Here is a 26,241-nt window from a genome sequence, read left to right as displayed (position 1 = left end):
GTTTGCCATGTTTTCTCCTTGCATGGAGGTGTATTTGTATCATGCTATGATCTTTGTAACTATTCTTGTATGTTGTGACTCCTCATGTACTTGTATTTCACAGAAGTATTAATAAAAGATTCTTTTATTTTCTTACTTTTGTTTTTCCTCTATTTGTGTGAACCACAATCTTTCTGGGTTGTCAGTCAATACTTTCACTTATCTCTTTGAATCAGACGCTGGTCTTTGATGCCACGAACTAGTTTTTGTGCTAACTTTTACAGTTTTACAGTCAGTTTTTTATTCCAACTTCTTGAGCTAGACCTTCGTGCTGACTGAAGGGGCCAGTCTTCTATGCTAACTCAGCGAGCTAGGCTTTCGTTTTGACCAGAGAGATCAGCCTTTCTTGCTAACTCAGCGAGCTAGACTTTCGTGCTGACCAGAGAGATCAGTCTTTCTTGCTAACTCAGCGAGCTAGACTTTCATGCTGACCAAAAAGATCAGGCTTTCAAGCTAACTCAGAGAGCTAGACTTTCTTAATGACACTTGCACAAAAATTGATGCACAAACTGAGATTTCATTACTCAAAGGCAATTGATTACAACGACCACTTAATGGTAAATTTTTTTCAGATTTTCTGAATTCCAGGGTCGTGGTATATTGTTGCCCCCTGGGGTCTTCAAGCGATAGGTCCCTGGCCTGATTTGCTTGGAGACCACATATGGGCCTTCCCAGTTTGCGTCTAGCTTGCCCTGATGCGACGGTTGGGAGGTGCTTACTTTCCGTAACACCAAGTCTCTAACTGTGAATGTTCTTTCTTTTACCTTGGAGTTGTAGTAGCGAGCCATTCTCTGCTGGTATGCCACATTCCTCATTAATGCATCTTTTCTGACTTCATCGTGGAAGTCTAGATTGGCTCTCAGCCTGTCCTAGTACGTTCTTTCGTTGAAGTTTAAACTTCTGAGGGAGCCCGCTACTACTTCGACTGGTGCTAGTGCCTCAGTTCCGTAAGTTAGCCGAAACGGGCTCTCCCCTGTGGGTGTTCGAACCGTGGTTCGATACGACCATAAGACACTGGGTAGTTCATTGACCCATCTCACCTTTGGCTCAGTCAACCTTTTCTTAACTCCCGCCAGCAGGGTGCGATTGGTCACTTCTGCTTGGTCATTTGCTTGTGGGTAAGCAACTGAGGTCGTTCGATGTTCGACATCATATTGGACACAGAATGCCCTAAACTGAGGGTTGTCAAAATACTTTCCATTGTCTGTTACTAGTATCTTTGGCAGCCCGAATTGATAGATGATCTTATCTCTAAAGAATTTCTCCATTTACCGCCGTGTGATCTTTGCTAGCGGCTCTACCTCTACCCATTTTGTGAAGTAATCAACCGCAACAACTAGATATTTCCTTCCCCCTGAAGCCGGGGTGAAGTTTCCTAGGATATCCATTCCCCACATGGCAAAGGGGATAGGACTGAGAATAGAAGCTAGCTCTGTAGTGGGCTGACGCGGTATTGCTGCAAACTTCTGACATTGTTCGCACCTCCTCACGTACTGAATTGCCTCCCTCTGCATGTTGGGCCAGTGGAACCCGGCTCGTAAGACTTTGGAAGCCAGATGGCGTCCCCCCATATAACTGCCACATATGCCTTGCTGGACTTTTTTTAGGGCGTTCAAAGCGTGTGTGGGGGTCAGACATTTCAGCAACGGGCCAAAGATCGATCTTTTATATAGTTCCCCCTCTACCAGCGTGTATTGGGCTACACGACCTTGAACCTTACGTGCCTCGAACTTGTCCTCGGGTAGGACGTCGTCTCTTAAGTATGCGATGATCGGGTCCATCCAACTGGGTTCAATCTCTGCTTACGCAAACTCTCTGATCTGGTGAGCGGGTCTGTAGAGCTGCTCAATGTATACTGAGCTATCGAGCCTGGCTAGCTCCTCTGTTGATAGGCACGAGAGTGCATCTGCCTTCTCATTCTTGGCTCGTGGCACCCTGCTTATCTCGAACGTCTCGAACGAGCTTAACAACTTTTTGGCTTCTTTTAGGTATGCTGCCATTCGATCGTCCTTGGCTTCATAGTCCCCGTTGACCTGATTCATGTTCAACTGTGAGTCAGCTTGTGCAGCTAGTCTTTTGACCTATATGGCCCTGGCAGTCCTTAGTCCGGCGATCAGTGCTTCGTACTCGGCCTCGTTGTTTGAGGCTGGAAGTTCAGTCGTAGCGTGAACTGTATCTTGATGCCTTTGGGGCTTGTTAAGATAAAGCTAGCCCCCTTGACCTCTAAATTGCTTGATCCATCTACGAACATGGTCTAGGATGGCTCCGGGCTAGGCTCTACCTACATTGGGTCTTCCTATTCTAGCTCGCTCTTGCTCTGCGTGCATTCGACCACGAAGTCTGCAGAGCTTGTCCCTTTATAACAGTTCTGGGCCTATACTCGATCTAATACTCGCTTAGCTCCACTGCCCACGCTGTCAGTTTCCCAGATACATCGGGCTTATGGAGCACCTTTTTCAAGGGCTGGTCAGTCATGACTGCTATCGGATAGGCTTGGAAGTACGGCCTTAGTTTTCGGGCTACTTTCACCAGTGCGAACGTGAGCTTCTCAATCTTTGGGTAGCGAGTTTCAGCGTCTAGCAGGACGTGACTGACATAGTACACAGGCTTTTGAACCCCGTCCTCTCCTCTCACCAAGGTCGCGCTTATTGCTACTGGTGAGGTTGCTAAGTATAGGAGTAGCTCTTTTTCCAGTACTGGGCACGTCAACAGAGGTGGGTTGATGAGGTATGCCTTCAAATCTTCGAAAGCTTTCTGGCATTCCTCTGTCCATGCAAAACCTTTGATATCTTCCAAAATTTTTAGAGTTTTGAAGAAAGGCAAGCATTTATCCCCCAAATGGGACACGAAGCGTGCCAGTGCCGCGATTCTTCCATTTAATCTTTGCACCTCTCGAACCGTCTTGGGCAGACTCATCTCCTGTACAGCCTTGATCTTTGTCGAGTTGGCCTCGATTCCTCGCTGTGATACAATGTAGCCCAGGAACTTGTCAGAGCTGACTCCAAAGGCGTACTTGGCCAGGTTTAGCTTCATCTGGTGGGTTCGCAGCACTTGGAACGCTTCGTCCAGGTCTGCCAAGTGGTCCTGGGCCCTTATGCTTTTCAGTAGCATGTCATCCACTTATACCTCCATGTTTCTACCTATCTGGGCTTTAAACAGCTGGTTCACCATTCTTTGGTAGGTCGCCCCTGCATTCTTTAGCCCAAACGGCATTACCAGGTAGCAGAAGTTCTCCTAGTTGGATCGGAATGCCGTGAAAACCTCGTCTCCCTCTTTCATCATGATTTGGTTGTACCCGGAGTAAGCATCCATGAAGCTCAATCTTTCATGCCCCGCCGTTGCATCTATCAGGAGGTCAATCCTCGGTAATGGGTACTCGTCTTTAGGGGCATGCCTTGTTGAGGTCAGTGTAGTCTACACATTCTCCATTTCTCGTTAGGGTGGGGCCTGGAACTCCTAGAATTGTGAAGATAGCAGGTGTTGTGGACGTGTTGGCTTCGTCCTGATTCCTGCGAACCTCCTTACGATCGTCACACCGGTCATCCCGGCAGCCTCTATCGTCCCCTCTATGAGCTTTGTCGCCTCTCCTATGGTCATTCTTTCCGGTGTCACGACCTCGGGAGTTTTCTTTCGCATCTTCCTTGAGGTAGCACCTCAGATGGCCCCTTTGAATCACGTCCTCTATTTCTCTCTTCAACGCTATGCAATCTTGATATCGTGCCCGACATGCCTGTGGAACTTATAGTACTTATTCTTGTTTACATCCTTTGGGTTCGATAACATCGCCTAAGCCATTGCGATGTAAGCCTCGGTCATAGACCTCCATCGAGAATCTTGGTCCTGGTGGTATTGAGCGCGCGTAATAAGGACTTTGGTCTCGTTAGACCTCGCTCTCTTAGTATCCTTCTTCTTTTCATCCTTCTCGCTTGCCCTCCTTTTCTCTGGGGCCTTACCATCCACTGCCTTTCTTACCTTCATGATGTCGAACATGTTGGCGTACAGGTAGCAGCGATCTAGTAGTTGTGGCATGGTCGTCACTGGGTCCAGCGCAAGCGACTTCACCAGGTCATGGTTGGTGACCCCGTTATACAGGGCATTGAAGGCCATAGCATCTTCTAGGTCCTTAATCTCTAGGCTCTCCGCATTGAAGCGGGTGATATAATCTCTGATGGACTCATCAGAACGTTGCTTGACGGCCAAAAGGTTGGTTGCGGTCTTCTTTTGCTTCATGCTACTCTGGGCGGCTTACAAAGGCCTTGGCCAACTCGGTGAAGTGCAGTTGAGTTGGGCTTCGTTTTGCGAATCACGAGTGCCACGAGCCCCTTGAGAGAGGTGGGGAAAGAGCGACACGACACCACATCGGATCCACCGTAGACCGTCATCATGGCGTTGAAGTAACTGATATGGTCATTGGGATTACCTTTCCCATCATAAGCCTCGAACGTACTTAAAGCCCTTAGGAAGCTCGACCCTCATAAGCTCAACCGTAAAAGGATGTTGACCTGGTCTGAAACTTTCCTCAGGGGAGGTTCCCTTCTTTAGGGCCGCGATCTTCGTGTTCATCTCTTTGAGCTTACGGTCAAGCTCGCTTTCCATGATCTGGTTGTTGACGACGTCGGCCCCTGCCCGGCGTGTGTTTAAATCATCCCTAAGGTCACGCCGGGGCCCCCTCTGTTGGTCAACCTGATCAATGCGTATGTCCAAGCTCGGAACGGGTTCTTTCGCTTCGCCATGAGTTCTTCGGCCGTGGATACGGCTTGCTCCTCAACGCGTAAGGACCTGCTCCTAGTAGGCGGAGTTCCCTCTGCGCACATGCCCCTAGAGGAGGTAGCTCTCGCCTGGATGGGTGCGATGACCCTGCTCTACTCCCTATCACTCGCACGTCATCTCTCGCGAGCCTCAGATTTTCTAGGGTAGTCTTGGGGAGTACCAGAGGCGGGATCGGCGCTGGAGGTGGCACCGATGTTGGAGGCAGGCCTGTGGTTACAACTGCCACCACAGTAGTTGCCCTCATTGCCCGCATTTCACGAACTACGTCCCTTAGGACCCCATTCTGATTGAGGACTTGTTGCTGCAGGTCCTGGATTTGGCCGTCATTGGCAGGCGCGCTAGGATCTGTCTCTGGGACAAATCCCTGAGGCAGTGGTGGCGGGGGGGGCAATGCCCTGGTACCACGGCTGGACTGGCCTTGATCTTGTACTATAGTTTGCCCAGCCTCCATTGCTGTCGAAGATTGAGTTCCTGCTACCGCCCCCGCTGCCAGTATCTGGGGGTCGACGGGTGCAGTAATCGCTCACCATTGTTGGGTTTGTTTTCCTGCATTCCAGCCGTCATGAGTGCTCTTCGTTGTCTGGTGTATTACCAGGTTTTCCACGACTGGTGGAATTCCAGTGTTGGAAGGAATGGCATTTGGTTCTCTGGACATGATCTCAGGTTCAGTCTGATAGAGGGTCTAAGGCTTTGAGAATGGTATCGTTCCCATTGACGGTGCCAAACTGTTGCATCAAAGATCCGACTGGAGTGAACTCTGCCTGCAAAACAAGGATTAACAGAGAGTACCGGGCGGCGCCGGAGATCTCACTCCGATGCTTAAGTTAGATCTCTGAGCAATAGTCAAAGTAGTTAAAATTCAGATGGTTTGAGCGTGCGTTACCTCCCTTACTTAAGGTGGTTGAGAGGTAGAGACGTGCCTGAATAGGTAAGCTGGAATCTCGGAGTGGAGTGAGACCGTTACAGAACGTAATTCGGGGATAATGTTTATCCGTTACTTCCCGCACGCCGGATTAGGCGTGACGTGGGCGAAAGTCTCGGACCTTGTTGGTCCCTGATAGACTTAGTGTCATTTACGCAAGTAGTGAAGGTCGTTCTTTCGGTGCTCACTACCATTCAGTTGGATAGCGAGCCGCGCTCTTTGGGATCGAGCTTGGAGTGACCTCGTTCGTAATGTTAAGCTCGTTACCTTGGCTAGGATTTGCGTCCTGCACAGTTCGTACTCGTTGTGCTTGGTTATATGTCCCAACAACCCCTTTTCTAGTTTTCTTTGGCTTCATCGATGATTGATGAGTTATTATTGGAACACCCCCCGGTGAGTTTGCTCGGCTGGTTTAGGACGATTGCTTTGGTCACAGAGTCCCAGGTTCGAATCCCCATAAATGAAACTACTTAAGATTACTAGAAAGTAGAAACTAGTTAAGCTGCTTCCTCAAACCAGAATGGTTTTATTTAAATTGTTGATGGTGAAGATATAAAGACGACAGGGGAGAGATTTAAATGAACCCACCCATTCAAATTTCAAAGGATCCGAGGGAAGGTCCATTGGTCCATTGGTCCATGACTAAGCTTTCTTGAAATTGGATAAGATATTAAGTTGGTGTTGTACAGGTAGGTGGAGCCAGGGTAAGGGAGGAGACAAATGTCTTTAAGTTTGAGTGGTATAGAGAGGGATTTTACAGATAGATCCCATGTGGGATTCCCCACCTCAGGTACAGTTGGATTGGAATAAGTGTGCACGTGTCCATCAAACAGATGTTGTGCCAATCTAACAGTCTGATATTGACAGTGACAGTGAATGTAGCTCGGATTTGGGTCCTCTGTAGCGTGACATGGTTTGTAGTGCAACATCCGATGGCCTGCATTGTTTGGACATGCAGGCCAACACACAGACGAGGTATTGGGCTACGTGCCCAAACACTGTGGGCCGTTGGATGTGTACTACACTCCCTGTCGCGCTATAGAGGAGTCTAATGCCCCTAAGCTCACTGGCTCATTCTATAGAGCAAGTAGTACTTGTCATCTTGAATTCCTGTCATTGTTAACCCCCCACCTATCAAAGGGTTAGATTTCTATGGTGAGGAGATTTTTTGATTTTTTTTTGTAATTTGATAGAAAGATTTTTTTGTTTGATAGAATTTGATAGAAAGATAGATACTTATAACTCGTAACAATATGACAAAATAAAGTGTACCAAATAAATCATATCAAAAGCCTTTTTGATTATCTTCTTTTCAGAAGGCAGGCCGGGGTTTTAGTTGTCTTCTTTTCCCGAAGATCTTCTTTGTAATTGCACAATAGTTTTTGACCAATCTGGCTTCTATAAATTTCTAATGCCCTAATTTGAGGGGGAGGGGGGAATAGGATTTGGTCATTTTGATCCCCATTGTGAGAGGGGGACACGACCGCGCAAGAGTGCACAGGCATGCATGCATGGAGTCTTATAATGTTATGACCCGTGTCCAACAAATTTTCACCCATTATATATTCTTAGGGAAAAGGCTCTCTTAGCCTTAGGTGTACACTGTACAGTGTGCCTCCTCACATGATTTACTATATTAATTTTTGTGGGAAAAAGAATGTTGTTTTTTATCCCACCACCTGTGAAATTAAATAATCTATCCATGTTGATAACTCTTTGTGCGCTCTAATTAGGCCCTGTGTAGGAAGTTAGCAATAGTAGCTACACAACCAAGTAGCAATTTTTTTTTTTTTTTTTTTTTTAAAAAAAAACAGAAATAAAATGGTTACTAAACCAAAGAGGAGAGGAAAAATTATCGTCTCCATTTATCTGCCCCTCTATTTCCTCCATTTCATCTAATAGGGGGGAGTGGACCCCACCCAGGCAGTGTGTTCGAGCAGGGGATAGGGTGGTCATTTCTACCCCCCACCAACCCCCCCCTTTGAGATGAAATGAAGGAAATAGAGGGGCAGATAAATGGAGCCGATAAAGATCCAAGTGTGAGAGAGTGTAGAGACTGATAGAATAAATTCATGCGGAACATCCATGGAGATCAATGAGCATACAAAAACATAGAGGTGTTCTTGACGTACCTGGATCTATGTTTGTGGAAGCCGAACTCTTGACGATCCCTGTCGCACACGAACTGTTGGTCTGGTCTGCCCTCTTCCACACAACTTTAGGTTTTCTCAAAGTGGTAACTTAATGGGCCAGTGATAACTATTTATAGTGGTGAGGGCAGGGATCAATCCTGCATAGAAACTAGGGTTTCCTTCCCATTAAGGAAACAATACTTTAGGTCCACACATAGTAACTGGACTCATACCATTAAGACAGCTCCCATCAACACAACTAAATCGATTTTAATAAAATAAAAGTGAGACTATGCCAGCCCACCTTATAGAAATCTTACAGAGATTAGAGAGTCAAAGACCCTGCTTGCTCAGGAAACCATCTCCCATATTCTTATTTGAAAGATGAAGAAGATGTAAGGCCGTGATTTATAGAACGCGTATGGTGAATGAAGAAGACTAATCATCAGTTCTCTTACGTAGGGTTGGGTACCATATCACTCATATATATATCTTGAAGTTTAGCTAAAACAAAAAGGGCAGGAGTGAAGGACTAGGGGAAGAAAGAAGAAGAAGATCAGAAGATGATGATGAGAAGGAGCGAAGGAGGAGAGAGAAAATAAATTGAGTTAAAATGAATGAATGGATTTGCTGAGTCACTCAGGACAAAAAGCCTAAACGGATAAGGCTTCCCAAAAATAAGCTGAGTAAGCCTCCATTACCCCGATTAAAACCAAAAATTGGTTTAACTCCTTAATTAATTATTCTTAATTGTTAATTAATCACGGGAATATCAGGAACCTTCGAATAATCAAATCCCTCTTCCTCTTTCCTAGTTCCTCCCTCCTTTAGGACTATAAATAACCTAAATGCCTCTCTTTCTTTTCTATCTCAAAACTGTAATATCATAACTTCAAGCAAGTCTTCTACATCAATCGAAACCTCCTACCGCATCAGTAAACAAATGGCAGCAGCCGCATCCTCAGCTTCTTCTCTGAGATCCTCACCCTGTTTTCTTGGCCAAAAGCTCCCTTCCAACAACACTACCTTTTCTACTACTGCTCCGTCTTGTGTCAAATTCCGGTCATCTCGCGTCGCTGCCACCTACACCTCGGCGGAGAAGACCAGGTCACCTCACCCCTATTCTTCTAACATGGCTTCGCCGGCATCCCTTTATGAGGTGCTAGGTATACCAAAGGGCGCTACCTGTCAGGAAATCAAGACGGCGTATCGGCGGTTGGCACGTGTTTGTCATCCCGATGCGGTGGCCACAGACCGGAAAGATACATCCGCTAATGAATTCATTAAGATCCACTCTGCCTATTCTACGCTCGCCGATCCTCAGAAGCGCGCCGATTACGACCGAGACCTCTTCAGCAGGCAACGAGACTATAAATCTCCATCTTCCGCCTCTGCCTATGCGGCATCTTCCATGTCTGGATTTTCTGGCTATACTCGCCGGAATTGGGAGACCGATCAGTGCTGGTAGACAGAAAAAAAAAAAAATACAGAGCATGTCTCTTTGTAGTACATACGTCGTTTGAGATCCTGTAATGGCGATTCGGATATGGCAGCGAGTGTTCCATGACCTGAGCGGTGGGGGCCGAACCGGAAATTAGGAGTTCAGAGTTCAGGCAAGGAGGGATAGCCGGAGTGGACATGACCATTGGCTATCAAGCGCCACACGGACTGGATCTCGCGGGGTTGGGGGTGGGGAATTGTAATAGGCAGGTTCGAGTTTGGACCCATTTGTAAAATATAAACCGAAGGAAACGTATCTTAGATTCTATTCTTTTTCGTTTCTCCAAGATTGATTGAAATAATGAATAATCTTTCTGTGTTCGTTCACTCATTTTTCCCTTCGTTTTTTCTATCTTGTATTTTTTCTGTTCATCGTTCATTTGATATTATTAGTCATGGTTGATTTCACTAAAACCAAAAACAGAAAAGGGAGAAATTCTCTGAAAATAGTAAGATTAAGCCCAAAAGGATCCTTTGCATCCGGGAGGGTTCTTACTTCTTTTTGTTGGGTTTTCCATTTGGTGGGGGAGTGGGGAGTGAATCAGCTAGTTCTAATAGTGGAAAGTGATCAGTGGAATCTTAGAAGGTATCTCGGTGGGGGTTGAGTCTCTCATTATTGAATCTATCAATAAAGAGGTTATATCTCTCCCACTAATCATTTCCGACATTAGGTATCGGAAAATTATTGTCTCCATTTATCTGCCCGTTCATGTACCTCAGCATTTTTGTATCCAATTGTAAGTTCAGACATTGTGGATCCTTACGCACCTATACTATGGAGCCCGCGCGAAGTCATCACCACGGTGTTTTAGACTCTCGACTAGAAGGAATCTATCGTGTTAGTAATCCGGGTGTGTCACGTCCCATTCCATCAACACCGGTACCCAGCACACGGCGCTAGAATGAGTGCAAATACAATCCCGTGGGGGGGGGGGGGGGGGGGGGGGGGAATATGGGGTTCGGGGGGGGGTGTTAGAAAAAAAAAAAAAAAAATAAAAAATTAAAAAAAATATTAAAAAAAAAAAAAAAGAAAAATAGGAATCATGCTTGAATGATTGTCACAATATAATTCATAAATGGCAGGAATGAGCAATAGTAAGTAAACAAGCTCAAACACAATTCCACTCACCATTACTTGAAATGGTGAATCATGTATTTTTCCTTGGAGGTGTTCCACACTTTCTATTAAATAAAAGAAAGTGATCACATAGTGGAATATTGGGCTTTTTTTTATTACACCTTAATTGGTATGAAAATATTACTTATGTGTAGTTTCAATTCTAACATCCTTTAATGAGAAAGGTGTTTACACCCTATTTTTGGTCTTAGAAACACCCAACATTCAAGATTTAAGGGGGTTTAAAGGATCAAAAGCTCAAAAATCCAGATTTGGGGTTTCTTTGGTGGTTGAAGCTTTAGAATCAAATAGATTCAAGTGAAGAGGTCAAAATAGAGGTCTTTATAGGATTGTAATGAAAATGGGATAGCATCCTACAAGGGAAACTACACATGGCTCGAGCTAACCCTTTGGAGTTTCAAAAAGAAATCCCCATCTTGGGGCTGCAACCAACGAACCACCCAAGCTCAAGCGAGCAAGGGGAAGAGAGAAAAATGGGGGAAAAGGGCACTTGGCTTACCAGGTTTGAGGTACACACGAGGTGCCCTCTTTAAAGCTCCAAACCCAGTAGTTCGTTTCCTTCTTCTTCTTCCCTTCCTTCTCCTCCTTCTCCTCCTCTCTTCAAAGCTCTCCTCTCCTTTCACGATTAGGTTAGGAAAGAGAAAGAAAAAAAAAAAAGACTAAGGAATAGTCTTACCCCTCTCTCTCATATAGACTTCACATTTATTGGCCTATTTGGATAAGGCCTCATAAGTGTAACCTAGGGTCTATTTGGGTAGGGTCAAACATGGCGGGGCACCAATAGCACCTTAGCCACAGGGTCTCGCCCACAAGGGTCCTTGTCGGCAGCATTGGATGCGGTGGTCGGCAGCGAATAACTTGCCTCCGATGCGAGTAGGAAGGTGGTTCCCAACATAAGAGGTCGGGCCTTTGGACCACACTTCGAGGGCTTTGAGAGGGCGTAAGCACACAACAAATTTGGTCAACTACTTACCCACACGACATGTCAAGGTGCAACCTCGTGATCCCGGTAGTTTCCACGGGCAACCTCGTACTATGGTCAATATAGTCGGGTTTGACCACCGTGAGAACAACTCACCGGACACGTGGCGTGATAACTACACGTCACGGAAAGAATTAATAATTAATTATACTCCGAGAGCGGTATAACATTGAGTCTCTCATTATTGAATCTATCAATAAAGAGGTTATATCTCTCCCACTAATCATTTCCACATTAGGTATCGGAAATTATTGTCTCCATTTATCTCGCCCGCTTCATGTACCTCAGCATTTTTGTATCCAATTGTAAGTTCAGTCTATGCATATGAAGTTCAACGGTGTTTTAGACTCCGAGACTAGAAGGTTCTATCTATTAGTTAATACGACAAATCTTTGACCTAATTCCACTCTTTGATGGGTGTTCCAAACTTTCTATTAAATAAAAAGTGATGACATAGTGGAATATTGGGCTTTTTTTTTTATTACACCTTAATTTGGTATAGAAAATATTACTTATGTGTAGAATTCTAACATCCTTTAATGAGAAAGGTGTTTACACATGTAATGGGTTAATGGGTTCCTTATTGAAATTTGAACAACAAAGTGGGAAAGTGGTGAAGAAGGTTATAGACAGTTATGTAACCACCTAAAAGTGTTCAAGTTTAAATTAAAAAATGAGAAGTGAAGATGGGAGGTTATTTAACCACCTAATAACAGCAAGGGTTGCCAACAACAACTATATAAGTGATGGTGGCGATGAAGAAGGGATCCACAAATCAATCAAACAATTTGTAATTTATCTTTATCTTTTATATTTTCTTTTTTAGGAGTAGTGTAATTGTAAATGGTTCCTGTTCTTTTCCTCAAAAGAACTTGTTGAGATTACTCTTCAACAATACTATGTTCTTAGTCAAATTGAAGATCTCTACAGTCCTTCAATGGCAAGATGGGAGCGTTAATGGAGGAGGATTTATAAATATTTTACCATAGCTGTATCTGGATGGGCTTGTTTTTCTTTTTTCTTGGCATTGCATTTGAAAAGTCCTTGGATTACCAAGGCACTGGTGGAACCTATTCTTTGATTCAATTCATTTTGTGGTATCTTCAAATCACACTGTCGATGCCGAGTTTAGTAAAAACAAAAGGAGATCTTTGTTTTCTTGCAGGGTTGTTCCTTACCTCACTCTATATATTGTTGGCATTTAACTCATTTAGTGCACGAAGAAGAACCCTTCGGTAAAGGAGAAGAGGATAGACAAGATGATTAGGAATATTCCTTGAAATATCATCCTTAACCTCCTGCCCACGAAACAAAGCCCCTAAGGGTTCTGTTGAAACTATGCCACGGCAGGCCCGCGACTAGTGGACGATAAACCATTCCTCTACCTGTTAAGTCACCGTTAAGAATCCCTTCGCCGGCCCTAATAAGAGACTGCCGACTATGATTTTGGCCGGAAAAACTCTTTTCAAATTATCCTAGCAAGAACCCAAAAACCGATTCAATTTTTTTTTTTTTAAATTTAAGAAGGCAATTGTTCAGTGATACGACTCTCTGTTTACAGAACCCAAACTCCAAACCTTCTCTCGCCAAGACTCTTCACATAATCGTGAACAGCTCCTTTGCTCACAATGTATGCTCTGGACTTCCATGGCCTCCATCCATGGCCTTTCTCTTGTGCGTACAAAAAAAGTATGTCAGCCACCACAACGGTCTAGCTCAGTTGGTGAGCCGTGGTGCGTTTCATGCCCATGCTCATTAGGAGGTCCTGAGTTTGAGTCTCCTGGCTGGCACCTTACCCCCTCCCTAGTTCGATCCCCCCCCCCCCCCCCAATCCCTAGTCAGTGGCAATCAGCCAGCAACCTCTTTTCTTAAAAATTTTTATTATTTCACACTAGGTGAAATCAACAAGACGAATTATGAATCCTTGTCAAATTGTGGGGAAAACATCACAATAAAACTCTCATTCCAAAGGTTGTAACATGCCGGATATATAAAAATACATTGATTCTAGTCCTATATGGTTTAGCTCTTATACTAACTATTAGAAAATTCCTTGATTTTCCTAAAACCCTAAAAATATAACTCTATACTGGTAATATACCTAAATACACATATACCCCTAAAAACATTTTCTCAAAGGCATGGCTAACCCCGAATCCCAGCATGTACCCCCACCAATTCATTGAGGCCTGCAATAACAAAGATAATGGGTACAGTGTGCTCATTCCTTTGGGCCTCAAGGCCTTGTGGTTCTCGGCTTATACGACCTTTTAACAGCCCTTTGGAATCAGCCCACTAATGTAAAGGATGAAAATACAAGACATCATACCGCCAACATCATCTTTGTTGTAAACATTTAGTTTAGGGTTCTCCATCAATTAACATCCGAAGATGATAACTTGATTTATATTTCAAGAGTATATATAATATATATTCCTTCAAACTGTTGCAACTGATTATGATTTTTGTATTGGATAAAAATCTTTAGGATAAAACTCCTATCGTAAACCATATAGTGAAACCAGAACACGACGTATTAACATTCAAGAAGACGTGTGATTAGAAACTGTCATTTTGTGTTTAATATCAACACATATGGTTTTTCATGCTTTTTTTTCTAATCCAACATGTGTATGCAAGATTTCTTCCTTCAAAGAATTGCTCTCTGTGGTTGTCTGCTGAGGTTGGATGAAAAAGAAAACCGAAACTTCGTTTGGATGCATAAAAAAAATAATGAATTCTTATTTATTTATTTTCTTCCCATATATAGCTAGCTTCTGAGGTTGTCAAATGACGCTTCAAGATGGGAGTCACCATGATCCTTACAAATCTTAATGCCCAAAACTTGTGGCATCAGATGCCATGGCAACAACTAAGTTCTAATTAAAAAAAAACATTTAAAATGGAATTAAAAAAAGATGGAAAGCAAAGTGTCAAACACACGACCCACAAAAAACCTATGATTTTGTAATCTTTTCAGACTAAGACATGAAAGCCATAGACTTGACACACACATCACTCTTTCAAGGATTTATTTAAAGTTAAAAGTGACTCTTGGTTTCCTTGAGAGGTCTCAAACATTACCCTTTTCAAGTGGCACAAGGGGCAGAAATTCTCTAAATAGAAAGAAAGAAACTTAATTGGTAGAGACTTGATGATCGAATTCGATTTTCTATCTCTCAGCTCAGCAAGTCCAATTGGATTGACGTAATATCGTGATGAACTAAGTAAGCATTTTTGGTTATCAATTCAAAAATTCTAAAAACTAATTAACTCAAATCTAGCTAGACCTAGAAGTTTCTATTTCTTTGTTCTAGACTCTAAAGATAGATGGAACGTATCTGGTTTTCCCTTCTGGGATGAAGTTGGAAAAATATTTATAAAAAAAAAATTAAAAGAGTCATGCATTGATTTAAGGTGACAAATTCTTTGGCTTCATTGATGAGTTAAGAGTTAAAAGACTGTGAATTTGGGTTCATATTATCAAACGAGAATCTTGATGGGAGAATTACTAGGGCCAATCAGCTGTCTGAAAAATATCTTAAGTTTCCCACCCATTAATATCAAACCATAATTGTACAGTGATGCTCTAAGACCCGTTGGTATTGTATTTGTAATGCTCTTCTGGTAATATAATAATCCTGATGCATGCTAACAAAACCCTACTTCAATCTAAAACTGAAATTTTCTCTGGGTATGCATGACAGAATTATTCCCACACACTAAAACATGTGAGAGACCTCTTATTTATGAATTTTTCTCTTCTCAGGTTTCCTGTCCGGCCAGATGTGCAGGTTCCTCTCATAGGAGGGGCGGAAATGACGACCTCACCCCACCTGGGCAGTGTATTCGGGCATCATTTTTGCCCCCCCCCCATGAGAGGAACCTGCGCACCTGACTGGACAGGGAACCTGAGAGGAGAACGATCCCTTATTTATAGCCTAGGGTGTTTACCATGTCCAAGGCTTGTGTTCCACATCCAAGTTCTTATTGATCTCCTTGCATCTAAGGGGATTGGATGCTTATTGGTTAAGAATGACGGTAGACTTCATCAAGCAACTGGGGGTAGTGGATTCTAACACTTATGACAACCTCTACCACATTCTCTAAGGTCTTTAGGTAGGTTTAGATTTGTTCAGGTTGATAAAGGTGAGAGAAACCATAGCAACCTCAGACTCACAGAGTCCACCATTCTAGAAAAAAAACACAGAATCCGGCACTGAAAAGGTATCTACTGGGACTCAATGAGGGTTGGCCGATGTCAGACAAAGGCACCACGCCACCGATGGAGGTCCATCAGGATCCTGCCTAAGTCAGTTCATTTACTGACTTGGGTTGGCACAAGGGTAAGATCTGATTCAAGTTTAACTCAGAACCAAAGATGGTCTATCCATTTTAACATAGTTTTCAAAACACATTTTTAGCCATTTTTAAATCCTAAACCATGTAAGGATTTGGAACATTCCCGCGGGGGTGGGGGGGGGGGTGGGGGAATGGGTCCCGCAACATTTTAGGAAAATCTTGATTCATCAGTGTCTAGATTGTGGAACAGTACGTTAAAAATCAAAGAAATATAGTCCTTCGAGTCATCTTTACGTCGGTAAAAGAATCAGGTCAATCGAAACTCGGGAGAGAGAGAGATATGATCAGTTATGTAAGCCATTGTTTAACAAGTCTAAGGTCTTCAAATGCCAAAAAATAGGATTGTGTTTAAAACGAAAATCCTTACTATTGGCCTTTTGTTCCCCTTATATTTGGGAAACATATTGCAAAATGTGTTTAAAAAGGTAAAAAATGAGTTCCCATCAGCTTTTTTCAAACCATGTGATCCATACATGTCTTGTTAGGTTTTTTTTTTTTTTTTTTTTTTTTTTTTTGGGGGGGGGGGTGGGGGTTAAATGTCTTGCTAGTTGTTTTTTTTTATTTTTATGAAAAAGATACGGCCTTAGATTAAGATAAGAGAAACGGTTGCACATCATATAAGAAGGGGGGGAAAGGAGTGTTGGTCCTAGGCGTATTCAGTGTGAGGGATCTTAAGGCAGCTGTCCATTGGTTGTGGTGAAAAGAGATGGGTACAGCAAAAAACTTAGAAGTGAGTTCAGAAAATTCAAAAAAAGGTGAAACCAAATTCCAAGGTATACACATCTTCCCTCCTGGTTGTAAGATTCTGCTAAGGCTATAGTTAGAGATCCAAATCTCTTTTAGATGGATTCCCTCCTTGAGATCGTGTTTCCATCCCTGCAAGATTCCTGTCAGCTCAGCCTCCTTTGGATCGGATGAACACGAAATTCCTGTAGATGTTAAAACACTTTGACCATCTAACAAAAAGTTATAACCCCATCCAGTTAGTCCCATTGATGGTTCAAAAAGGCCTGCGCAGCAGAGAACAGGGAATTGTACTTCTTGGTTAGGCACATGGGTTAAAACAGGAGTGCATTGTGTGTCCATATCGTGAGCTAAGTTAAGTGCAGTTAAAGTTGGAGGATATAAATATAAGTCATGCATCCATCGAGAAATATTTGATAACACAACATGTTGATTAGCCTTGGCTAGACCACGAGATACCTTGTTTTTTACATCCCATACAAAATAACAAGTTAAAATAAAGAGAGAAAAAAACCAAGTAGCTGAAGAAAAATCCAGGGCTTTAGAGTCGAGAAGGGAAGCACAGAGAATACAAGTAGGCTCGATCGGCATCCAATGTGAGATAGTATCCTTGGCAGGTAAACCTGCATGTAAGACACGGTAAAAAAACATCTTAAATTTCGGATGAATTTTAAGTTTCCAGAAGAATTGCCACCATTTGGAAAGAATCGGTCTATTTTGTAAAGGGGAATGCAGATAAGTGACAGCCTATCGAGTGGAGAACGTCCCTGATTTTGATAAGGAGCATTTCCACTGATCCTCAGAGTCTGAAATACACACTTTAAAAATTTCAGAGATAAAGCATGGAGGAAAAGTATTTAATAGCATCTGGTAATCCCATGTAAAATTCGTAATAAAATCACTTACCTTGTAAATTGAGGTGCTCAGAAAATTAGTGGGAATACAATGGCTTGGGATAGTTGGGATCTAGGGGTCATACCAACAAGAAGTATTATTCCCATTCCCAACCTTCCTCCACACTAATCCCCTTAGGGTGGGTAGGAGAGAAGCAATACTATTCCAGACTCAAGATCCTTTTTTCTTCAAAGTAGCAGGGTCAAAAATAGACCTATTGGGGGTAATACTTGTGTTTTAAAACTTTTGCCCACAAGGAATTTTCCTCTATGAGTAATCTCTAGCCAAGTTTTAGAATGAGGGCTTTGTTCTGAATGATGGACTTTTGTAGCCCTAGCCCTCCTTGCAGAGTCGGGCTACAGATCTTATCCCAGCAAATCAAGTGAGCCCGCTTTCCTTTCTCCGTAGCATTGTTCCAGAATTTGAGATAGATGGAATCCAACTCAAGACAGCATTTTTGAGGGAACATAAAGCAAGACATTTGGAAGGATGGTGTGGAGGCGAGTACGGATTGGATCAGAATGCTCCTGCCTGCATAGGATAGGCAATTTGCTTTGCAGAGCTAAGCTTGTTTTGAACTCTCTGAATGATGAAGGATAAATCTTTAACTTTAGATCGATTATGGAATAATTTTGTCCCCAAATAGAGAGAATTTTGATTCATCTCCCTAACTTTGAGAATAGAGCAAATTGTCCTTTTTCTAACAAGGCTGGTGTTTCTTGCTAGTTGTTACCATTCATTAAAAGAAGGCTTCTTTTTATGGGCCAGCCATTAAGCCATGAGCATTAAGATTTAAACAAATACAAGTTGGAACATTCGCACGGTAGGAATGGTTTTAAATAAATCGTTGATGGTGAAGATATGAAGAGGACTGGGGAGAGATTTGAATGAACCCACCATTCAAATTTTAAAGGGCAAATTTCACAGACACCTCCTCTAAGTATTCAATGTCACGGACTTACCAAACTTTGGAAAAATATCAAAGACTGCCTTTATTTTATGATTATATTTCAATTAAGTCCAGTCTGTTAGTCTTTTACAGTTAAGCTGTTGTTAACATTTTTATAATGGCAAAATTAGCCTTTCAATAGGGTGAACTCCCAATAATACCCTTAACTTTTTATCTGGCTCACGGTCTCCTCCCTCTCCCAAACCCTAACTCGATCCCCCCTCTCATTGTCGGCAGCCCCTCACCGCTCCTCTCATCTCTCACTGCCTGCCAGAGTGTTCGATGTGAACTTAAGAGCATAAAAATCCGAGATGGAGACGGTGATGGTGTTGGTCTTGGCGTTGCAGCTTTCTTGGAAAATCCAGGTTTGACACAAACAGAGAAGGATGAACTCTTGTTGACATTGGAATTGCAAAGATTGAAACCAAACCAAACTCCATTGGGAATGAACGTGTTGTAATTGAAGGAAACCTTAGAAGGCCCCCCGCACACCTTCACTGTCTCCGACTTCCAACCATTATAACCGGATCTTAGCAGATAGAGATAACAAATCTGGTAGGTACATGGCCCTCTTATCGGAAACGTATCCGTCAAGTATTGCTCGAAAATCTGAGACGATGGTTCGTCCAGCCTTGGGGCATAAACCTAATCCACCCAGATGATTAGATTAGATCAGATATCAAAATAGATACATATTCCTTTAATCCTTTCCTTTAAGAATATGGAATTTCTAGAGAACAAACAGATAATAAAAATTTGAAGACGAAGTGATCATCGATGCAGACTTGGTTACCATAAGCTTCATCGAATGAGAGGCTGATTCTGTCTCGGGTGAATCTTACTGGTGAGTAGCTCCTTTTTATGCTCACCGTGTATGAACAGCTACGGCTCCTTGCGGTCTGACTACTCTGGAGGACCCAGAAAGAAAGGGGAAACAAAAAATGGGGAAAATTAAGGTATGAATACACCAAGTTGAATCAGGTTCAGGCAGTGAGAGATGAGTGAGAGATGAAAGGAGCGGTGAGGGGCTGCCGGCGGCGAGTTAGGGTTTGGGGGAGGGGGTAGATTGTTGGAATTGGGAAGAAGAGGGAAGAAGGGGGAAGGTTGATATTTTAGGGTTAAAATGGACATTTCAACTTTGGGTGGTAACTCTATTTAACGTCAGGGGGAAGGTTGCCATTTTGACCAAGTTTGGTAAGTCCGTGCCATTTTGAATACTTAGAGGCGGTGTCCGTGAAATTTGCCCAATTTTAAAGCATCAGTGGGAAGGTCAATTGGTCCATGGCTAAGCTTTCTTGAAATTGAATAAGATATTAAGTTGGTGTTGTACAGGTAGGTGGAGTCAGGGGAAGGGAAGTAGGGATGTAAACGGATCAGATTCGGGTCGGATAGTGCTATATCCGCATCCGCATCCGATTAGCTTTCGAACGGATTTGGATAGTGCTAAACGGATACGAACATGGATACGGATCAGATATTTTATCCATTTACATGTAAATATAGCTTTTCAGATAGCTATAGCCTATCCGTATTTGTATCCATTTAGCTTTCTGACAGATTCGGATGCTAAACGGATACAGACACGAATTCGGAAACGGATTTTGACTATTCATTTACATCCCTAAAGGGAAGGAGGGGGGACAAATGTCTTTAAAAATAATAAGTGGTACAGCGGTACATAAAGAGTTGGGATCAGCTACCAACATGGGGAGCAGTGGGGATAGATCCCAACCCTCCATGGGTAGATAGGGATTGAACAGAGCGATCCCATGTGGGATTCCCCACCTCAAGTACAATTGGATTTGAATAGGTGAGGAGTGTCCGTCACACAGATATTGTTGTTCCAATCTAACAGTACTAGTATGATCATGACAGGGACAGTGAATTCGAGCACCCTAAGCTTGGATCTTTATCCCCTCCAGCTCCCTAGTTCCTCTAACAAGGGAAGGGGGGGGAATGACCACTCTACCCCTATCAGAACACTCTACCCGGGTGAAGTCCACCACCCCCTATTAGGGGAATTGGAGGAGATAATTTCCTCCCTAGGCTTACTGGCTCATTCTATACAACAAGTAGTACTCATCATCTTAAATAGGTTTCAACCAAAAAATATCTTAAATAGGTTATGCAATATTGGGAAAAGATTTTCTCCAATTCCAACTCTTCTCCAACTATCCATCCAACGGTGGGGAGGACTTGGGCACACATCGTTATTAGGTGTTGAGATGTGTGTCCAAGTCCTCCTAGCCGTTGAATGCGTGATTGGAGAGGAGTTGGATGCCCAAGTAGTTGGAGAGGATCTAAATCTTGCAATATTTGGATAACCCACTAGTGATGTGAGCCTCTGATTGAACTCCTATGTCATTGTTTACTCCACCTATCTATAGTACATCTATAGTATAGGGTCGAAAATATCCTTCTTTATGCTAATCAAAGGGATACACTTCTATGCATGGTGAAGAGATTCTTTGATTTTTGTTTTGGGAGAATGTTTTCTATGCTGCAGTGCAGGCTGCGCCCAGGTACATGGGGGTGGGCGCAATGACCACCTGTCCCCCTAAGTGGCAAGCCTGTGTGCCTGGGCTCTGCCTGCGCTGCGGCACAGAGAACATTCTGCTATTCCTAATATATGCCCTTCTTTAAGAGGACTTTGGGGCTTTTTTGCTTTAGTTGGATGTATTAAGATTAATATGATCCATGGTGCAACCTTCTTCAGTAGTCAACTTGAATCGTAAATCAAATCCATCCAATTCGATTCTTGGAGCCAAGAGTTGGGAATCTTAAAAGAGAACATGTTCATAAATTCCTTTGAGGAATTAGGTTTTCATGCACAGCCGCATAAGGCAGGAAGGGGTTACAATGCATCAAGTGAGGGGGTTTTGGTCATTTGGATCCCCATGTTGAGGAATTTTTATCCTCTCAGGTTCCTTGCCCGGTCAGGTGCTCAGGTTCCTCTCACAAAGAGGTGGAAATGACGACCTAACCCCACCTGGGCAGTGTGTTCGGGCAGGGGGTGAGGTCATCATTTTCCACCCTCAATGAGAGGAACCTGAGCACCTGATCGGGCGAGAAACCTGAGAGGAGAACGATTCCATTGTGAGTTGGGGAAATGACCATGCAAGAGTGCACGGCTGTGCATGCACGAAACTTTTGGCCAGTATATATAACATGGCCAATTCCTTATATCAATCCTATTTCATGTCGTAAACTTAGTCTTATAATGTCACAATATGTGCCCAACAAATTTTCACCCATTAAGGGAGAAGGCTCTCTTAACCTAAGGCATACAGTGTACCATCTCGCATGAATTATAATATTATTATTATTATTATTATTTTTTCCGAGAAAAAGAATTCTGCTTGATTTTGTGGTTCCTGCTCCTAGACATGGGAGTGCTCAAATTTATCGCCCCATCTTCTCTGAAATTAAAAAATATATTCATGTTGATAATTATTTGTGTGCTCTCATTGGCCCCATGCTGATACAGGAGCTACACAACCAAGTAACGATTCCTTTTATTTAGAAAAAAAAAAAAAAAAAAAGGCCAAATGTTCTTTATGCTGGGGGCGTGGGCTGTGCCCAAACACATGGGGGTGTAGAAATGACCATCCTACTCTCTTGAATAGTAGACCCATGTGTCTGGGCACAGGCTGAGCTGCGGCACAGAGAACATCAACCCAAAAATTAAATAATAATTACAAAATCGGTGTGAGTGGGTGTGGAGAGTCTAGAGACCATGCTTGCTCAGAGAACCATCTCCCCATATTCTTATTTGAAAGAATATATAGGTTATGATGATTATGCATAATTGCATATGGTGAATGGAGAAGACTGGTCAGCTCTACATCAGTTCTAATACGTAAGTATAACTCATCAGCGTCAAATCAGAAGATGAGGGAAGGAGTAAATTGTAATGTTTGTAATTTGTACGAAGAGGAGAAGATGAGGGAAGGAGTGAAGGAATACTTAGGGAAAGAAGAAGAAGAAGATGATGATCAGAAGACGATGAAAAGGAGTCAAGGAGAGAGAAGATGGATAGAGATTAAATGAATGACTGGATTTGCTGAGTCACCTCAGGAGTACAAAAACCCCAAACGGACAACACTTCCCCAAAAGGGTAAGCCCCCTTTACCCCCAATTAATTAACTTAATTTAATCATTATTAATTGTTAATTCATCACGGGTTATCACAAACCTTCGAATCCCCCTTCCTCTTTCCTAGTTCCTCCCTCCTTTAGTTCTATAAATAAGCTAAATGTCTCTCTTTCTTTTCTATCTCAAAACGGTTATAACTGAAAGTCTTCTACATCAATCAAAGCCTCCTACCATATTCAGTTAACAAATGGCAGCCGCATCTTCAGCTTCTTCTCTGGGATCCTCACCCTTTTTTCTCGGCCAAAAGCTCCCTTCCAACAACATTACCTTTTCCACTCCTGCTCCGTCCTGTGTCAAATTCCGGTCATCTCGGGTCGCCGCCACCTACACCTCGGCGGAGAAGACCAAGTCACCTCCTCTTTATTCTTCTAACATGGCTTCGCCGGCATCGCTTTATGAGGTGCTAGGTATACCACAGGGCGCTACCTGTCAGGAAATCAAGGCGGCGTATCGGCGGTTGGCACGTGTTTGTCATCCCGATGCGGTTGCGACAGACCAGAAAGATACATCAGCTAATGAATTCATTAAGATCCACTCCGCCTATTCTACGCTCGCCGATCCTCAGAAGCGCGCCGATTACGACCGAGACCTCTTCAGCAGGCAACGACTTTATAGATCTCCGTCTTCCGCCTCTGCCTACGCGGCATCTTCCATGTCTGGATTTTCTGGCTATACTCGCCGGAATTGGGAGACCGATCAGTGCTGGTAGACAAACGTCTTGGTTACTGAAGTTCTCTCTTCTCCCTTTGCTTTAAAACTCTTAATATATAAACTAATCGAGATTCAATTTAAAAAAATAGTGTGAGAAAACAGAATCCCCTGTAATAGCGCTTCGGATATGGCAGCGAGTGTTCCATGACCATTGTAAAATATAACTAGAAACGTATCTCTCTATTCTTTTTCATTTCTCCTAGATTGATTGAAGTAATTAATAGTCTTTCTGTGTTCGTTCACTCATTTTTCCCTTCGTTTTTCTGATTATTATTTTTTTCCTGTTCATATTTGATTTCACTAAAAAAACAGAAAAAGGGAGAAAGAATAAGCTCGGTGGAGAGTTCTTAGCGAAACATTACTTGAAGTTTTTGTTTCTCTTTCTTCTTCTTGTTGAATTGGGTTTTCCATTTGGTGGACAGGCATAGTCTCCATATTTGTTTTACAAATTCAAATTGGTAATTGTTGCTATTGGTTGAGTGAGTCAGCTAATTCTAATGGTAGAAGTGACAAGTAGAATCTTAGAAGGTATCTCGTTGGGGTTGAGTCTCATTATTGAATCTGATGACAAAGAGGTTATAACTTATAACTAGGGATGTAAACATATCAGATCCGAATCGGATATGGATCGGATCCGGATATTTTCTTGCCGAATATAAATATCTTTAAACGGATTCGGATGCAGATCAAATTCTTTCAACCATTCGTTTGCATCTCTGTCTTATGTAACTTGGACCTTCCTCCCTCTAGCAGATACAATTCATTCTCAATCCATATCTCTTAGATGATGATTCTCTGTTCATCATATTCTAGAACCTATTGAATGGTCAAAAATCCTCAAAATTATTTACTTAATTTTTTATTATTAAGTATTCGGATTTTTTTCCAAATAGAATTTTATCGGAGTATTTGTATTTTTTTTCAGGATATCTTTAAACAAATTCGGATGTCCCTAAACGGATAAGGATTTGGATTTCGGTTATCCATTTACATTCCTAGTTATATCTTACCCCTTGGATCCTCAAATGCACGTTCCCTATCTCTCCAACTAATCATTTCGGATAGTAGGTACCGTAACACTTTTGTATCCAATTGTAAGTTCAGCTCTATTTATAGGGAGTCCAACAGTGTTCCATACTCTCTAACGTGGAAGGCCCTGTCTATTAGTGTACGACAATTTAGTCTAATTCCACTCATTGGTTGGTGAATTTTGTATTTTTCCTTTCAGGTGTTCCAAACTTTCTATTCAATAGAAGTTTCTATCCAAAAAACAAAAAAACTAAAATAAAAATTAAAAAATTAAAAAAAAGTGATCACATAGTGGGATATTGGGTTTTATTTGATAGACTTTAATTGATATGAAAATGTTGCTTATTTGTAGACCTAATTCTAACATCCTTTAAAGGGAAAGGAGATCTTTGTTTCCTTGCAGATTGGTCCCTACTATACCTTCACTCTATATATTGTTGGCATTGACTCATTGAGTGCACAATGAGAACCCTAGTGTTTGGAAAAGGAGAGGAGGGTAGACAAGATGACCAGGGTTTAGTTCCCTTCCGTGGTCATCCCTCGCCTATTTTTTACACCCAAACCATACCATATAGAGCCTAAAACCCTTATGACAATGTTATTACACAATTTCAAGCCCCATTGAAAATTTTTAACCGAAAACGATATCTTTTGTGAAAATGAATGAGTTGTACTCGGTATTTTTCTTGAATTCCTAGCCTTCTCAGATTGAACCACACTTTGTATTAGTCTCATATGGTTATTTTAAGCATGTATGTGAAATACAATGTTTCTATTTACCAAAAAAAAAAAAAAAATTTACCTCAAAAGAACGCTTGGATGAGCCTAGGGTGGATTTTTATAGAAAACTCAAAAACGAATCAAATTCGGGTTTCGAAGATCAAATTGGGTCGTAGATCTGGTCTAGGAATTTGGCTCGTCATGCATTGTCAATTGCTTGGACTAGCCCGGTATGGGCTCGGCCTTGGACTCCTGGGCCAGGTTGGACGACTTTCGTGTTGCATGGTTGCGTGGGCGCATCAGGCGTGTGTGGCAGCACATGAATCATCCGATTTAATTTTTTATTATTTTCTCCCAAAAGCTTTTTAAATGGTTATAAATTCAAATCTTTGCAGCCGTAGGGCCGATTTTGCTACATCACATATCTCCGTGAAGCACTCGCTAAGATCTTTCCATAAATATGGCTATTTTGGTGAGATTTTACCAAAATTATTATAAAAATCGAGAAATCCTCAAAAATAATGTTTTACACCGATTGAGGCCAAAATGATATTGGATTCGAGCGAAATTTTACATTCAAGCGTAAAATAACCAAATAAGGCTATCAAAAGGTGTTGGTCCAAATTAATCCGGTGGTCCAAATAGCGAAAAAATTGTTAAGGGAAAAGGGTCATTTCCTTATTAGATAAAGAATCAAATGACATTAGATTTGAATGGAATTTCACGCACATGCCTAAAATAGCTATATGAGATTAAATACAAAATTTTGGCTCAATCCAAGGTGCTCCAAAAATCAAAAAAAGTACCAAAGGTAAAACAGTCAATTTTACAAAAGTTGATTCGGGTGAAATTTATGAAGGGGATGAAATGGTTAAATAGGCTAGAGGTCAAACATTAGTTTTGCCATTTGGACACCACAGAAGGTGTGGGTACCGCGACCTTCGGAGATGGATTCAATCCGTCTTGCGGGCTGGTCCGAAGCTTTTGTACGTGATCCCTTGGTGAGAGAGATGTTGGGTTAAATGATCATGTTACGAGAACGGAAAGGTACTAGCATCCCATCTCGTCTGGTCGAATTGGATTTTTTTTTGGGGGGGGGGGGTTAGGTCCCTTTTTGGGGTTTTTGAGATTGTTTTGCGGATTTTGTTTTTTGTTTTTTTTGTTGGGGGTTTTTTGGCAAGTCCAATTGTAGGT

General features: G+C 42.4%; 2 protein-coding genes across 2 annotated transcripts; both read left to right on the top strand.

The window, feature by feature from the left end:
• Positions 1-8,787: 8,787 nt before the first annotated feature.
• LOC122661061 (chaperone protein dnaJ 11, chloroplastic-like) lies at positions 8,788-9,331 on the top strand. Its single transcript, XM_043856375.1, has one exon. It carries the CDS (start codon positions 8,807-8,809, stop codon positions 9,329-9,331), a length of 525 nt encoding a protein of 174 aa, XP_043712310.1. The 5' UTR covers positions 8,788-8,806.
• Positions 9,332-22,757: 13,426 nt separating this feature from the next.
• On the top strand, positions 22,758-23,339 carry LOC122661062 (chaperone protein dnaJ 11, chloroplastic-like). Its single transcript, XM_043856376.1, has one exon. The coding sequence runs from the start codon at positions 22,775-22,777 to the stop codon at positions 23,294-23,296; it is 522 nt and encodes a 173-aa protein (XP_043712311.1). The 5' UTR covers positions 22,758-22,774; the 3' UTR covers positions 23,297-23,339.
• The last annotated feature ends 2,902 nt before the right edge of the window (positions 23,340-26,241 follow it).

Source organism: Telopea speciosissima, chromosome 5 (assembly GCF_018873765.1).
Source record: "Telopea speciosissima isolate NSW1024214 ecotype Mountain lineage chromosome 5, Tspe_v1, whole genome shotgun sequence".
NCBI lineage: Eukaryota > Viridiplantae > Streptophyta > Magnoliopsida > Proteales > Proteaceae > Telopea > Telopea speciosissima.
Note: the sequence above shows the minus strand (reverse complement) of the source record. Positions and strands in the feature narration are given on the sequence as shown.

Excerpts from the sequence above, each read along its gene's own strand:
- LOC122661061 (XM_043856375.1), top strand. The coding sequence starts at position 8,807 with ATGGCAGCAGCCGCATCCTCAGCTTCTTCTCTGAGATCCTCACCCTGT.
- LOC122661062 (XM_043856376.1), top strand. The coding sequence starts at position 22,775 with ATGGCAGCCGCATCTTCAGCTTCTTCTCTGGGATCCTCACCCTTTTTT.